The 13,682-nt window shown below is 46.7% G+C and overlaps 1 protein-coding gene across 1 annotated transcript in view; it reads right to left on the minus strand.

Annotated features, from left to right (window-relative positions):
• The window catches only part of Stk32b (serine/threonine kinase 32B), a 250,839-nt gene that overhangs the window by 156,746 nt on the left and 80,411 nt on the right, over nt 1–13,682 (minus strand). Inside the window, exon 3 of the mRNA XM_028882359.2 lies at nt 10,610–10,761. Coding sequence (XP_028738192.1) covers nt 10,610–10,761 — 152 coding nt within the window. The remainder of the gene's footprint in view (nt 1–10,609; nt 10,762–13,682) is intronic.

The following is a 13,682-nucleotide window of genomic DNA, read 5'->3' on the forward strand; positions in this document are numbered from 1 at the left end:
CTGGCAGTACACACAGACCTTCTACTATTTCCAAACACCCAGACTTACATACAAGCCAAGTGGGGATATGGTGTAAAGGCTGAGTTTTTACATCTGGACATACGGGTGCCTCTGCTTGATGCTTCCTTCCTCCTCAATGTTGGGGACAGGGTATTTTTTATCACCCTGTAGATCACCAAGTGTAAATGTGGAGCCCTGCACTACGTGTCCAGGGTGGATCAGGAGGGTTATTTCTACCCCTCTGTCCTTCTGGGTGGACCATCTCCTCCAGGGTAACACACAGCAGCTTCTCTTCTGTGTCCTCAGGGGCCCAACTCAGATATGGTCCAAAAGCCAGAGCTGTGCTAAAAATCACCAGTGATGCTGGGAATCAAAAAGAATGAAAACAACTTTGAGGGCCTGTCTCTTCCCTCCTCACCCAGGAGCTGGTGACAGAAGTGTCCTTCAGGTGGCTCTTGGGGGCAAGTTCTGACATGCAGTTTCACAGTACGCTCCAAACAGTTGCTCGTTGGAAGAATGTGGCTGTCACCTAAGGATTTTCACCAACTCACATCAGGGGTGCAGTAAAGGCTGAGCCTTTGGAATGCACCCATGGTTGGACCACACTCCCACTCTGCACTGATATCATGAGGGCCCTTCCCAGGGGTGGATACTGGACATGGGTCAGCCACTCAAAGTATAAAGAAGAGAAGTCGATATGCAGAAGGAGGTCAGAGAATTCAGACACTTACAGCTGCCATTGTTATTTTCATAAAATGCCTGTCAAGTGTGCTCTGTCCCCAAACCCATCTACGCCACCCCACAGGGGACATGAAGAGGTGTCCAGCAGCACTCTTGATCTCTCCCACACCTTTTCAGAAAAGTTGCATTGGTAGCTTTAAGTTTCAAAACACAAGTGTTACAGGAAAGAAACGGAAGCAAGAAGAGAGGAAGAGGCGGGAAAGAGAGCACTCTGGAGGGTGGCCTCCAGCTCCCAACAGTGTCCTGTGGACTGCCTGTGCTCTGCCTGTGCCACCAGCAAGATGACAGATGGTCCCCGGTTGCCTCTGACAGGACATCAAGCACCACTGAATGCAGCGGCAAACCCACTCCCTCCCATTTCAACTGCATGTCTGCCTGATCACAGGAAGGGACCATCTTGATTTGATGCTGACCTGGCCCAACCACCTTCCTGTTCCCTGTCAGTCTTCATGTCAGTCAGTGAAGGACCTGAGCTTGGTTCAGGACTGTGGCAGGTGGGAGGATTCAAAGACATCACACAAGTTCCGTGGGGGAATGATTTTGTAGTTGCCTTCAGTGGGGGGGCAACTGACGCTTCTTCCTTACCTATGGGTTCATATAGGCAAAGAGTCCCTCAATAATGACCTTGTGATGTCCCTAAGAGTGCAGGCAGTTCTCAGATGCAAGATGAAGCTCATGCGGGCAAGTGAGGCCCCTGTGTCATTAGGCCACCTCACAGTCTGCCCTTGGAAGTTACAGAGTCAGTCAAAAATGGTTGAAGCGGAGCATCACTGCACAAGGTCATTCCTGCCACTTTGCTGGTGGGAATGTGGCTGGGGGCAGCTGTCCGCTGGATCAGAAGGAACAAGGAGAGAGGGCACCGAAGGACTGAGGTGGACAGGAATCTGACAGAAGGACATTTTCTATGTCCTACTGCTGGGTGAGCAGTTAGCCGTAGACCCATCTAGGATATTGGCAGATCAAAGGTCTACATGCTGCTGATGAGAAAGAAAATGGGTTTCGAGTATGAAGAGTGGAAGAAGGAGTTACAAGGGAGACCGGGAAGGACTTCTGAGGTGGGGATGCATCAAAGCTCTTCAGTAAGTTGCCCCAGTACCCGCACTACAGGAGAAACCTCACCTCCATGCACAGCGGTCCTGGAGCTGAGAATGAGGACAGCAAAGGTGAGATCCTGGTTCTCATGGGTCACCTGGCCCTCTGGAAACAGGTAGATCCCAGCCCCCTCTGAGCTTCCTGAAGGTCCATATCCTAAGCCAGGGGTCAGTGCAAGCACGTGATTCAATATGACAGTACTGTCAGATGCCCACATGTGACAGGCACTGATTTAGTTCCTGGGGACATGTGGGTAACAAGATGAGTGGGACCCTGGCTCCAGGAGCTCACTTTCCCTCTGGTGATAGGAAATGCCCTTAAGGAAATAAGTGAACACACCAGGATACAACACAGCACAGGACTGTGCTGAACCGAACAGGGTGTTTCTAGAATTCCTTTTCTGGACAGATGTAAATGACTTCCACTCCTTACCTCTAGCAACATCCACCCCAGTTCTTAGAAAGTCCTAACAGCAAAGCTAAAGTATCATTCCACCAAAGGTCTCCCTGGGGGAGTAATGAGTTTGGGTCACTTACACAGCTGTACTGGAAATTCTTCACCCAGTATGGATGATGGCATCCTCCTACCTGCACAGATACAGACCTTCAATTAACCTCCCCAACCTATGCACTTTTGTACCTCCCTCGAGATGGATGGCACATGTAATCAGGCCACATGTAATCAGGGCAGAAGTACATACAAATTGCTGGGAGGAGCAGCTGGAATCTCAGGAGGGCTCAATGACTCCCCTCGATCCTCTTAAGAAGGAAGTCAACAGTCAACAGGCCCAGTTGTGGTGGACTCTTGGAAGAAGATCAGCTGGTGGCTATTTTTCCTTACAGGACACAATTCTCCGACACAGGGCAACATGACAGAGGATGCCCAGGAACTGAAGGAAGCCAGAAGCCAGGTGGCCCCACAGAGGAACAGACTGACTGTTGGCTCTCCTTCATGATCTTCTGATGGAAACCTTCAGGGAAGTCTGACAGGGACCAGGACCCAAAGTATGTACAGATGGAGTCTGGGAGGGATCAAGAAAAAAAGGTGTCTGGTGCACATTTGGCTTCAGAATCAGCACATATTCTGAAGTCCTCACATATCATTGGGGACAATGATTCTCGTGTCACCATCTTTGAAGACTCTTCTCACTTACAAATGACCACTAATATGACTCAAAATAAGAACCTAAGCCCAGCTGCGAAGTCCCTTGGGGCACTGGTAGTTGCTCCATGCAGGGCAGGGCCCAGCATGTTGGTGCTGACCCAGCTGTCATGGACAAACCCAGCCACTGAAGGTGCCCTGGAGTAGCCCCATACACCTGCTACTTCTGACAGTGTCTGAAAGTTGCTGGGTGAGAGGTTTCTATGGACCTGGGAGGCAGACCCTGCTCAGACTTGGGAATCAGACAAATGTGTTACAATGGAGTCCTCCATGGAATGACCCCCAAGTGCTGGGGATTTTCCCCCACCCCCTGAGCCCTACTCTTTCATCTAAGCCTAAAGTGACCAAAGTGTGTTCAGTGGGTTCCTTTTCTTTCAACTTTGCATGGGTATAAGGCTGGAGATCTATGTAGGGAGGGCTGAGAGGTAATGCAGGAGAGCAGCCCAAGTCTGCAGATAGAAAGTGATAGTGAGGGGGAGCCGAGCGTGTGCTTAAGATCAGGCTCAGAGAGAAAGCACCAAAGAGACCCTGCAAAGCTTTGTACATCATGTACCTGTTCCCATTTCACACCAAGTTCCACAAGTCCTCAAGGAGGATCAGCTAAGCCTCGGAAGGAGCAGTGGCTGAGATCATATTGTTCACAATCAACAAGGCAGGGAGAAAACAGGGGTGCAGGAACAATCCTCTGAGGGCAGGAGGGTAAAGAAACATGAAAGCTGGGTCTTGGCATGTCCCATTAGATGCCACTGTGATATGAGCGGGTCCCCCAATGTCATGGGTTGGAAACATAGCCTCCAGATTTGTCTTAGTGGGGTCTGGATCTGGGGCCCTTGGGAAGTAATTAGGGTTAGATTTGGTGCTGAGGCTGGGCTGCCCATGATGTCATAGGGGGCACATAAAAGCAGGAGGGGAGACCTGAGCCTAGCTTCCTCTCTCTTACTACACGGTATCCCCTAGCAGACCATGATACATCACTCAGGAGATGCTGTTGCCACGCTGTTGGACTTCTCAGCCTCGAACAGGCAGAGTGCTCAGAAGCTGTGGAGACACAGTACTGACTGATGTGGACTTCACTTGATTGAAAGCCTGCCAATAGTTGAGATGTGAAATTAGCAAAGGGGTTGTCAGGCAGGTGTCCTGAGAAAATCACCCCAGGCAGAGGCAGCATCTGTGGGATAAATATCTGTGGGACTAGAGTATGGGGATGGTAGGAGGCTGCCATGTGACTTTGAAAGATAGGGATTCAGGACCCTGCCATCCCCATTTAATTACTCTGACTCAAGCAGGCAAAGGCTTTTCATTAAAATGTATTACATTCTAGTGCAATTTTGGTGTTCTTTGGGATATGAGCTTAACATAAGATCTCTTGGTCACTGAACAATCCATGAGCTTTATCTATGCACTCACTGCCTCCTGCCAGCAATTTCATGCATACAAATCATGAGCCATTGTATCAATCATTACCAATGCTTCAGGCTTTCTCAAAAGGAAGTGTAAAAATGCACATGGCATGACACCTCAGAAATTCCAAAAAGCTGTCACCCCCTGGATCTCAATTGGCCTGGGCTCCTAGAGCATGGAAGGGGTGGGATTGTTCTCACCATGTTTTACAGGTGAGAACACTGAGGCCTTTCAAAGGATATGCACCCATCAAGACCGTGGACCATTTCCTGCCTCCACTACTCTACCTGGCACCTACTTATCATCCTTTTTCTCATGTTGAGATGAATTCCTCTCTTACCTTGATATTTTAGAGGCTTTGTTATGAGCCCACTTACAGAAGCTCGACATACCTTAGACCAGGCTATGGAGCCCATCAGGATTTTCAGGAGCCAGCTTGTTGAATCACTGGAAATCAACTACGAAATGTTCAGAAATTTGCAAGCTGTTTGACACCAGCTTGTTAGATCAAAATTGACAATGGGTGCATCTACCTCTCAGAGAATGAAAAACACTGGGGACCAGGGATTGTCCCCTTTCCCTACATCTGGGAGAGCTGGCTGTTAAGAATTTACTAGTGTACTCTGGCTCCTTATCTCAGAGCTGCCTTGGGTGAGCTTGTAGTCGTGTGTGAATAATTTAACCCCCTTGGCCTCGGCCTCTCCAACTGTAAGCTGGAGATGAAAATGTCCATCTCATAAGACGGGACTGAGGCTTTGCTAAGATCAAAAAGGAAAAGCCTCACAATAAATCACTGTCACTACCATGGTTGAAAAGCATGGTGCTGTGATTTCAGTGTGAAGTGTCCCCACTGGTTCATGTGCTTGTACAACCAATCAGTTGATGCTGTTGGAGGAAGTTGTGGGGCCTTTGGAAATTGGTCCCCAGCTGGAGCTGTTGGGAGACTAGAGGGTGGGTTGTATGGGTGATAGCCTGGTCCTGTATCCTACCGAATTCCCTGCTTCCTGATCTGCTGAGATGTAACAAGTCATCCCACCAGTGCCTACCACCTCAGACAGAGCCCCAATTCCCCTCCTTCCTGCCATGATGGACTGTAATCCCTCAAACTATGAACCAAAATTAATCCCTGTCCTTTTGGCTGCTTTCATCTGGTTTTGGCCACCACAAGGAGGAAAGTAACAAATATATACATGAGGCAATATTAACTCCGAGGTTTAGTTACAGAAAAGCACATGGAAAACATAGAAAGGGGTCAGAGAAATCTGCATGAAGGTGCCATGCTGTGTCACCTCAACACAGCCAGAGGATCCTGGGAGTCCTGGATTGGGCATGTGACTCTTGTATTGTTCCTTAGCAGGCTTTTAGGTTCCTCAGTAATCTCCTAACATACACAGCCAATCCCCCTGGCCCAGCTGGACCCCTCCTGAGCGCCGAGTGTCACACAACTCTCTGAGTGTCAAGATATACCTGGTGAGTCATGTGGCTCACACTCATAGTCCCCCCCCCCTTCAGATGAGCAGCCCCTGACCACGCTCATAGCCCTCCCTCTTCAGAACAGCAGCCCCTGACCACCACAAGGAGAATGGAAACCTGGAATCTTCAAAGCTTGAGCCAAAGACACCAAGGGCACCGCACATATTAGAGCAGTCCAGGATGAGAAAGAGCCATGGACAAGACAGCATAGCCTTGTCCTCTGATGCCAGAGGTTACCGTGGTGATGAGAGTGTCCTGGATACATGGAAGCTAATGACATCATAGAATTGTAAAAATCTCACCAGCATTGTCCTCCTATGTGTCAGGGGTTGACCAGGGTGCCTCTTGGTCCCCAGGACAGCATGGAATCTCACTATGTTAGTAATGATACAGATGCCAGGGAGAGTGACTAGAGAGTATTGGGGAGGAAAGGAAATATGATGCTGCCAGTGTGGGCTTGACTTCTGTCCTCTGCCAGCTGTGGAAGATAGAGGTTATGATTGCTCTCAGTTCTAGCACTGTATCTACCAGAGTACCAGGCAACCATAACAGTACTGATTCCCTGTGTATTGGACATGAGGCACAATGAAGCAGGAGGGCTGAGCCCCTCCACGAGTGGAGCACTGCTAAGGGAGGATGCAGAGCTATTCCATCTCTGGATACTTAGAAAACAAGACAGTGTCTGGCCTCCACCAGGAGTCTAGTGCATAATTGCCTATTACATGGACACTTGTAGGAAAGAGTAAGCATTCCAGGAAATTCTGAATAGTGGAGTTCCAGCAGCAGATCAGGTGGATCAGGGCCTGGAGAGGTAAGCACTGTGGGTCTTAGTTATCACTTAATTACCTACTACTCATATGGCTGCAGTAAAATGTACCAAGATGGTGGCTACAACAGGAGGGTGGGATAGACAGACTGAATACTGTATCAGAGCTCAGCCTTGGTGGACATCATTCTGTGGACTTTCAGATTGACAGCTGTAGGCAGAGTTTTCCTGTCCAGACCACCTGCTTCCAAATAATCACCCATAGGCTTAATATAAATTATAAATGCTCAGCCAATAGCTCAGCCTTATTACTAACTAGCTCTTACAACTTAACCCATTTCTATTAATCTATGTGCTGTCCTGAGGCATGTGGCTTTTACCTCTACCTCACTTTGTGTGTCTGACTCGCTCTCCATCTGGCTGGCAACTCTCTGATTCTGCCCTTCTTCATCCCATCATTCTCAGTTTGGCTTTCCCAACTAACTTTATCCTGCCTTGCTATAGGCCAATCAGCTTTATTATTAACCAATGAAAATAATACATATTCACAGTATACAGAAGGATTACCTCACAGCAGACAGTGATGTTTCATCCACAAGTCAGATCAGCATTTCACTAAGATTTGCCCTGTCAGATAGACTGGCAAGGCTGACTGAGGTGTTGTATGCACTAGTTTGGGAGCTGTCTGGGATTACTTATAAGGAAATGGTAGCAGTCTTCTACAAAGAGCAGGTCCTTTGCCACAGATTCTTGGGGGCTTCCAGTCCTCTCCTTAGACTTCTTCTCATCCCCCTGCTTCACCCAGAGAAACTTTCTTTAAATGCTTCCCATAATCTTGTTCTAATAAAAAGTTTCAGGGTGGCATATGGACATCTTGGCCTTGATTTGTCCTATGTCTACTCATAGAAGGTTCTAGAAACATTGTTGCTATGACATGTATTAACACTAAGTTTAGGACTAACAGAATTTTCCCAAGGGCCTGCTCTGAGAAAATCCCTCCCAGGGTCATAGGGAAGATACTACATCTAACATGGGGTTATCTGAGGGAAAAGAATCTTTGTACACCATGATCTTTCATCTGTTTACCCTATTTCTCTAAGACAAAATTCTATCCATACAGCTTCATCTTCGTCCTCACTTAGAGCTCCTCTCTGTACCTATTTTTTCTGTATTCTCATTGTCCTAACTAAACTCTTATGCTTTTGAACTCATCTTCATCCTCTGTTCCTTCATCCTCCATCTTTTCTTCCTTGTTCCTTACCCCTGACTCTGGGGAACTCTGTCTTACTCTCCTCTCTCCAGCCACAGGACTCTGCCTATCATCTACTGAAACTGCCTTATCCTTTCTCTCCTGGCCATGGACTCTGTTCTGCCCAGGAATCCTGTCCCAGTCTTTACTGAACCTGGTTATGCAAAAATCTCCTTTGTTCTGAGTCAATTGCTCTGGAATGCTGTTTTCCCTGTCTGGGGAAGGGAGGTCTGAGCTTCATTTGCACAAGAAACAAAGTTATGCATCTACAGCCTGCTTGTCTCCTAGGCCCTGTTGGGGTGTTACCCAGTGGATCAGCATTAGTGGTCTGAGAAGCTAAACTGTTTGCCATAATGCCTAGTAGTATATTTCATAGCAGAAGACAGTTGATATATATTAATAAGCTAAATAACACTAAATATTCCTTGATAAATGGCTTCCTCTTGAAGGACACCTTGGTCCGTCAAGGTATCGCTTATTATATACAGCGAATCTATAATATATTCTTGGTGCTTACTGCGCAGGACCGGTCTTCTTCCTATCCTGTAAGGTGCTCACTCTCACAGCTGCTTTGTCTAAATGGTAGCAAGTGTCTCCCTTACCCAGTTGTACAATGCCTTTTAACAGTGAGTCTAGTAAATACAGCCAGTGAGGGTGATGGAAATGAACTTCAAGCACACGATGAAAATGTGAATAAATTGTCTAGCCACCAACCTTTAATCAAGCTAACAACCTGGTACCCAAAACCCAAGGTACATCTTCCAAAGTCCTCATGTCCAATGCTGAGGGAGGGGGAGGAGTTAAATCCATGCAGGGAGGTGTGAAGTGACCTAATATGGAGGGATGCTTAACCAGAGCCAGCCTGGAAGCACCCTGGTAACTATGGAAATCACGCATGAAAGATGTACCCCTGTCTAATACAAAGCAGATTACTTTGTTTCTGATCACTCATTTGATTTGTAAACAATACCACAACATCACCATCCTTTCTCTTTGACTTTACAGGTAAGGAAACAGACACAGAAAGGCAAGTGGGCTTGCCCTCAAAGCCTGTGCCTTCCCCAGCACAAGATGCCACATAAGGGCTGTACACTGGGCTGCTTACTGCTCCCAACTCTGGAGGATGAGGTTCCAGAGTCAGCAGCCAGCACGGTCAATTCTGGTGATGATTTCTCTCCTGGCTTGAAGACATCAGCATTATATATTCTCTCTACCTTTTCCTGCCCTGGCTCTCTTTCTCTTCTTCCTTCTTCCCTTTCTCTCCCCTACTTTCTTCCTTCATCTCCCCTCTCTTCCTCTCCTTTCCTCCCCTGCCCTGTGGCTTTCATTCTCTTCCTACTGAAAGTACACAGTTCTGTCAGGTTATGATATTATCCATCTACCTCTTGATCCTCCCTCTCCCCATCAAAATTGGGATCTGGTTTGGGATTCCTTTGGTCCAGAGGTGCCTCCTTGCTGATATTTAGAAGGCTGGATTCAGAACCAATGAGGTCAGGCTTGGAGGAAGAATATTGGGCCCCCTTGTCCCCTTCCCTTATCCTGTCCCTACCTAGGGCTCCCCCAGACACTACACTACCCCCACTCTCTGTCTCACAATTCTTCTTCCTCTTTCTCCTTTCCCAGGATTGTCTTAATCCGGGGAGAGGACCACCACAGTTTCACTTTAACCAGGTAAAAATATTGCACCTGACAGCCCGGCTTGGGTTATCACAGCTCAGGAGCACAGATCATTCATCCCACAGAGGCAAAGCTGTCATGGAAACTAATCAATGCTAGGCTTCCTCTGGTGCCAATCACAAAGCCTGTCACTGGGGAAGAATGATGAGAGTAAGCCTTTGCAAGGCTGCAGTAATTCACCTTCTACAAACTGAATCCCAGAACTGGCGTACAATTAACACAAGGCAGGACAAACATTTCCATACTGCTCATACTTCCAGGAGGGCAAAAGGGCCATGCAGGGCAACAAGAAGGGAGGGAAGGGCATTTGGCAAACTAGGAAGTGTCCAGTTAAGGAGTTAGGTGGAGGCCACAAAGGCAGGCAGTGTGCCTTCAAATCCTAACTGTCCACTTACAAGAAACATGAATCAGTGGCCTCATCTGTGAGGTGGGGTAATAGGGAAATAGGAAGACATTCATGAGGGTGCCTGCCTGGAGAGCACAAGTGAAGCCTCGGATGAAGCCTCGGGAACAATGGAGGACTTTGGAGTACCTGACTAAAGCAAAAGGAAATAGCACCTGCAAAGGCCCAGAGGCAGGGAATCATCAGCAGGTAGGCATTTCTAGGATCCAAATTCAAACTGGAAATGACATTCAGGGAGGGAATGGAGAGAAAGTTCCAGCAGAAACATGGTCTATAATAGCTGGGGTGTCAGATCCAGGAGATGGAATGTAGCACCTCCATTCAGGGCAGCCATGCTATATGGAGTGAAACACCAGGTCCAGGTCCTTCTTGCCATTCACACAATGTGTGGGACTTCCTAAAACACTGGATACCATTTAGCATTCTTATGAAACCTTGCTGCATACTTCCTCAAATACACAAAAATAAATCTGTTTTCACTTCTGATTCACTCAATCGGAGAGCAAAATGGAAATGAATGCTTGAAGGCTCATTGGTGAAGTACCCTATGGGATACATGGGAGGCTGTAAACTCGGACACCTGGATTCTTTACTTCTGGCAATGCCAGGAAAGTACCCTCAGGGGACAAGCCACCTCCCCACTCACCACAGGTTCACCAGGAATGGGTGCTCCAATCCCTGCATGATCTGCAGCTCCCGGAACACGTTCCGCACCTCATCCCGCTCCACACACTTCTGCTTGTTCATGTACTTCATGGCATACATCTTCTTCGTGTCTCGCTTCTGCACGATGCATACCTGCAAGATAGCCCAAGGGAGCAACACTCAGGACAGGTGGAGGAAGAGGAGGAGGAATGTCAACTCCTCACTGACATTCCATTTCATGCCTCAGTTGTATCCATTCCAGTCACTTGCTTACAAAGCAGCTTGGCTAAGCCTCTCTGTATCTACAGGGAAGGCACCAGACCAGATCTGGCATTTAAATGTGAACAGTGAGTATTGACTGTGGACTCACTCAACACTGGAAATGCATCCATAGATTCAGAAGATGGAAGGAACAGTCCTGCCCTCTAGAAGCTCACAGTCCAACAAAGGCACAAGTGACTACAGTTTTCAAGCATGTGTGCCACAGACTATGACCCTGGCATGCATGCACACATGCTGTGGACCCCCTCAGATTCCAGAAGCTACAACCCAGGACACACTGTACAGTCACAAAAAAAAACCTCACTTCCAGAGAATAAAGCCATGGGGACACCTATGCATGTATGCTTTGCCTGGTCCTGGGATTACCCCATAGGTAGTTGTGTGTTCATACTATACACCCTGCCCCAGTGACCTCATTCCTGGGACATTTGAGAAAACCTGGAGGAACAGAGGGGAGCCAGCTCAAGAGAGAAGCTCTCTGTGCACAGCCAGCAGAACTGGAGAAGAGGCCAGAAAACCGAAGCCTGCTGGAGCCTGCATGATGCCAGCACAAGCAGCAGATGCTTCATGCAGCGCTGAGGACTTGGTGTTTGCCATGATGGTTTTCAGTCTTGCTTTGGTCCAATCTTTCCTTGTTGTCCTTCAGTTCTTCTCTTCTGCAATTGGAATGTTTGCTCTGCGCCTTGTATATTAGAAGTGTGAGAGTTGATTTTGTTTTTATTGTATAGAGTTGGGTTGTATTGAGCCTCAGAAGAGACTTTGGACTTTTGAGCAGTGTGGGGACAGATAAGGACTATGGGAACTTTTGAAGTTGGAATGAATGTATTTTTCAGTATGAGATAACCATGACACTATGGGCACCAAGGATAGAGTTCTTTGAATGTGGAATGTCCCCCTATAGGCTCAGATGTTTGAACACTTGGTCCCCAGCAGGTGGTACTGTTTGGGGAGGTTGTAGATCCTTTAGATAGTGAGTCTTGCTGGAGGAAGTGGTTTATTAGGGCTGGACCTTGGGGTCTTATGGCCCAGTTACACTTCCTGGTCTCTGTCTGCTTCCTGTTCCTCTAAAATTTAAGGAGTCCTAGATACACCCTCCTGCCACCATGGAGCATTTGCTTCCTTGCCATGTCATCCACGATGCACTGGATCACCTTAAGCAAAACGAGCCATGCCTTTTCAGCTGCTTCCTGTGAGGCATTTAGTTACCACAAGAAGAAAATCAACAACTACACTTGGTTTCAGTTACCCACAGTCAATAGTGGTCTGAAAATATTAAGTAAAAACCTCCAGAGATAAATCACTCATAAATTCTGAATTGCCCATCACTTCAGTATACTACCATCTCACAGTTTTCCCGCTCCACCCTGTCCAGGATATCTACACTGTAATGTGCTACACTCCCTTAACACCCAGAAATCCTCTTTTTATATATTATTTGAGATTTCCTACATGCATATGATATAGTTTGTTCAAACACATCCTTTCTTCCTCCCCTCTAATTTCTCCTCTAACTCACCACCTCTATTCTCAATTCCATGTGCTCTTTTTTATGTGAGCATAGAACAATCTATCAGAGCAAGGCAGCCTCCCAGGGACCCCATCTTGGAAGAAAACTGAGTCTCCTCCCCTTGGCAGCCATTACTTGCTAATTGATTCCCAGAGAGGGGTGGACCTTCATGAGCCCCTCCCACATCCATGCTGGGGTTTGGGCTGGCTAGATCTTGTGTGGGTCTTATGTATGCAGCAGTCACAGCTGCTATGAGTCCATGAGTGCAGTAGCCTTCTCATGTCTGGAAATCCTGTCTCCTTGAAGATGTCTACTACCTCTGGTTCTTAAAAATCTCTCCACCAACCCCTCAAACCTGAAAACACTCCCAAAATCCTTCTACAAATTGGGTATTACCCTGATACCCAATGTAGATTAAGCTCCAACAACAACACAAAAAGTGAATTATAAGCCAATCTCCATGATGAACACAGACACAAAAATTCTCAATGAAATACTTGCAAACCACATTCAAGAAACATCCAAAAGATTATTCACTATGATGAAGTTGATATCCCAGAGATCTGAGGATGGTTCAGCATATGTAAATCAATCATTGTAATTCACCACATAAATAGTCTCAAGAACAGAAACCACATAATCATCTCCTTAGATGCAGAATGGTCTTGACAAAACCCAACATTCCTTCATGATAAAAAGCCCTGGAAAAATTAGAGCTATAGGGTACACATAACAACACAATAAGGACAATTTACAACAAGTCCACAGCCAACATCATGTTAAAATGTGGGAAAACTTAAAGCATTTTCACTGCAATCAGGAACAAGACAAGGGTGCCCACTCTCTTCATCTGTGAGCAATATAGTGCTTGAAGTCTTAGCTAGAGCAGTAAGACAAGTTGAAGATATAAATACAAACAGGAAAAGAGGAGATCAAAGTATTGTTATTTCCAGACCGTATGGCTTTCTATATGAAAAACCCTAAAGATTCCACCAGAAAACCTCTCTAGCTGATGAATATGTTCAGCAAAGTAGTAGGATACAAACACACACACACACACACACACACACACACACACACACACACAGAGAGAGAGAGAGAGAGAGAGAGAGAGAGAGAGAGAGAGAGTAACTTTCCTATATATAGATGAGAAACACACCAGAAAAAGAAATAAGGGAAACAATACTTACTGTTCATAATAAACCTTTAAAAAAAATCTTGGAAAAAAATCTGACCAAGGGAGTAAAAGGCCTATATTTAAGACATTGGAAAAGATATCAGAAGA

The sequence above is a fragment of the Peromyscus leucopus genome, chromosome 10 (assembly GCF_004664715.2).
Source record: "Peromyscus leucopus breed LL Stock chromosome 10, UCI_PerLeu_2.1, whole genome shotgun sequence".
Taxonomy (NCBI): domain Eukaryota; kingdom Metazoa; phylum Chordata; class Mammalia; order Rodentia; family Cricetidae; genus Peromyscus; species Peromyscus leucopus.